This window comes from Rhagoletis zephyria, unplaced genomic scaffold (assembly GCF_001687245.7).
Source record: "Rhagoletis zephyria isolate East Lansing unplaced genomic scaffold, Rhagoletis_zephyria_1.1 Rzeph_scaffold_83327, whole genome shotgun sequence".
In the NCBI taxonomy this organism is placed as follows: domain Eukaryota; kingdom Metazoa; phylum Arthropoda; class Insecta; order Diptera; family Tephritidae; genus Rhagoletis; species Rhagoletis zephyria.
In genome coordinates this window covers 1-1,056 of record NW_016240375.1, presented here as the reverse complement: position 1 = coordinate 1,056, position 1,056 = coordinate 1, and the positions used below count along the sequence as shown (strand labels likewise).

At 54.7% G+C, this 1,056-nt stretch overlaps 1 protein-coding gene across 1 annotated transcript; it reads left to right on the top strand.

Annotated features, from left to right (window-relative positions):
• Positions 1–363: 363 nt before the first annotated feature.
• On the top strand, positions 364–806 carry LOC108357737 (chitin synthase 8-like; the record flags this gene model as incomplete). The annotated part of the gene is made up of 2 exons (XM_017608806.1): positions 364–394; positions 450–806. Coding segments are annotated over exons 1-2 (388 nt in total), but the record flags the coding sequence as incomplete, so codon positions are not given.
• Positions 807–1,056: the final 250 nt, after the last annotated feature.

Genomic DNA, 1,056 nt, shown 5'->3' with positions numbered 1-1,056 from the left:
AGCAGCACTCGCCTCTTCTTCGCGTCGTCCACGAGGCCGTCCGCCAGCAGCGGGAGACCGGCTACCCGCAGGCGATCATCCTCAGCGGCAGCAACGGCAGCGGCAAGACCTACGCCTCCATGGTCATCCTCCGCCAGCTCTTCAACGTCGTCGGCGGCGGCCCNTCGAGTCGCATTGGCAACTTCATTGAGGTGCAGGTCACCGACGGGGCGATCTACCGCACCAAAATTCACTGCTACTTTCTCGATCAGGTAAGAGAAGAGAAAATGTTGTTTGGAAGTTTTTTCGCTAACAAACCTTTTTATGCAGTCTAGAGTAGTGCGAACTCCTCCGAGTGAACGCAACTACCACATCTTCTACCAGATGCTAGCTGGACTGAGCTCAAATGATAAGAGTAAGTTTTGCAGCGGATTTTTGGTGAATGATAACTGTTTTTTGTTTCAAATCAGCTAAACTGTACCTGGACGGTTACACTGCCGCCGACTTTGCCTACCTGAATTGTGCTACCGGACAGCAGCAGCAACATCTGGACTACCACCACCAGGACGTGACTCGCTTTCAGGCGTGGAAGTCCTGCCTCTCAGTGCTCGGAATTCCCTTCCTCGATGTGGTGCGCGTCCTCGCCGCCGTCCTCCTTCTGGGCAACATTCAGTTTGACCAACAGGAACAGAGCAACAGTTCGAAAGACCAGCACAGGCATAACACTCAACTGGATTTTAACGAGCCAACGAGCTCTTCAGGACAGAAGAAGGAGCTGCAGGCGGTGGCCAATCTGCTGGGCGTCTCTAGCACCACCTTGTACAAGGGTTTGACCACTGTAACCTACTCTGGATCTTCAAAGTCTACCAGTGGACTTCAAACGGTCCGCTCCAGGCGAACAACGGCCAGCTCCAAAGCCGTCCGCGACTCGCTGGCCAAGGCGCTGTACATTCGCACCGTGGCGACCATCATCCGCCGGGCGAACTCCTCCAAACGGATTGGCTCCTCTTGCGGGACGACAAGCTCCGAGAGCAACGAATCGATTCACAATACCACCACCAATCACGAGACGGGAAG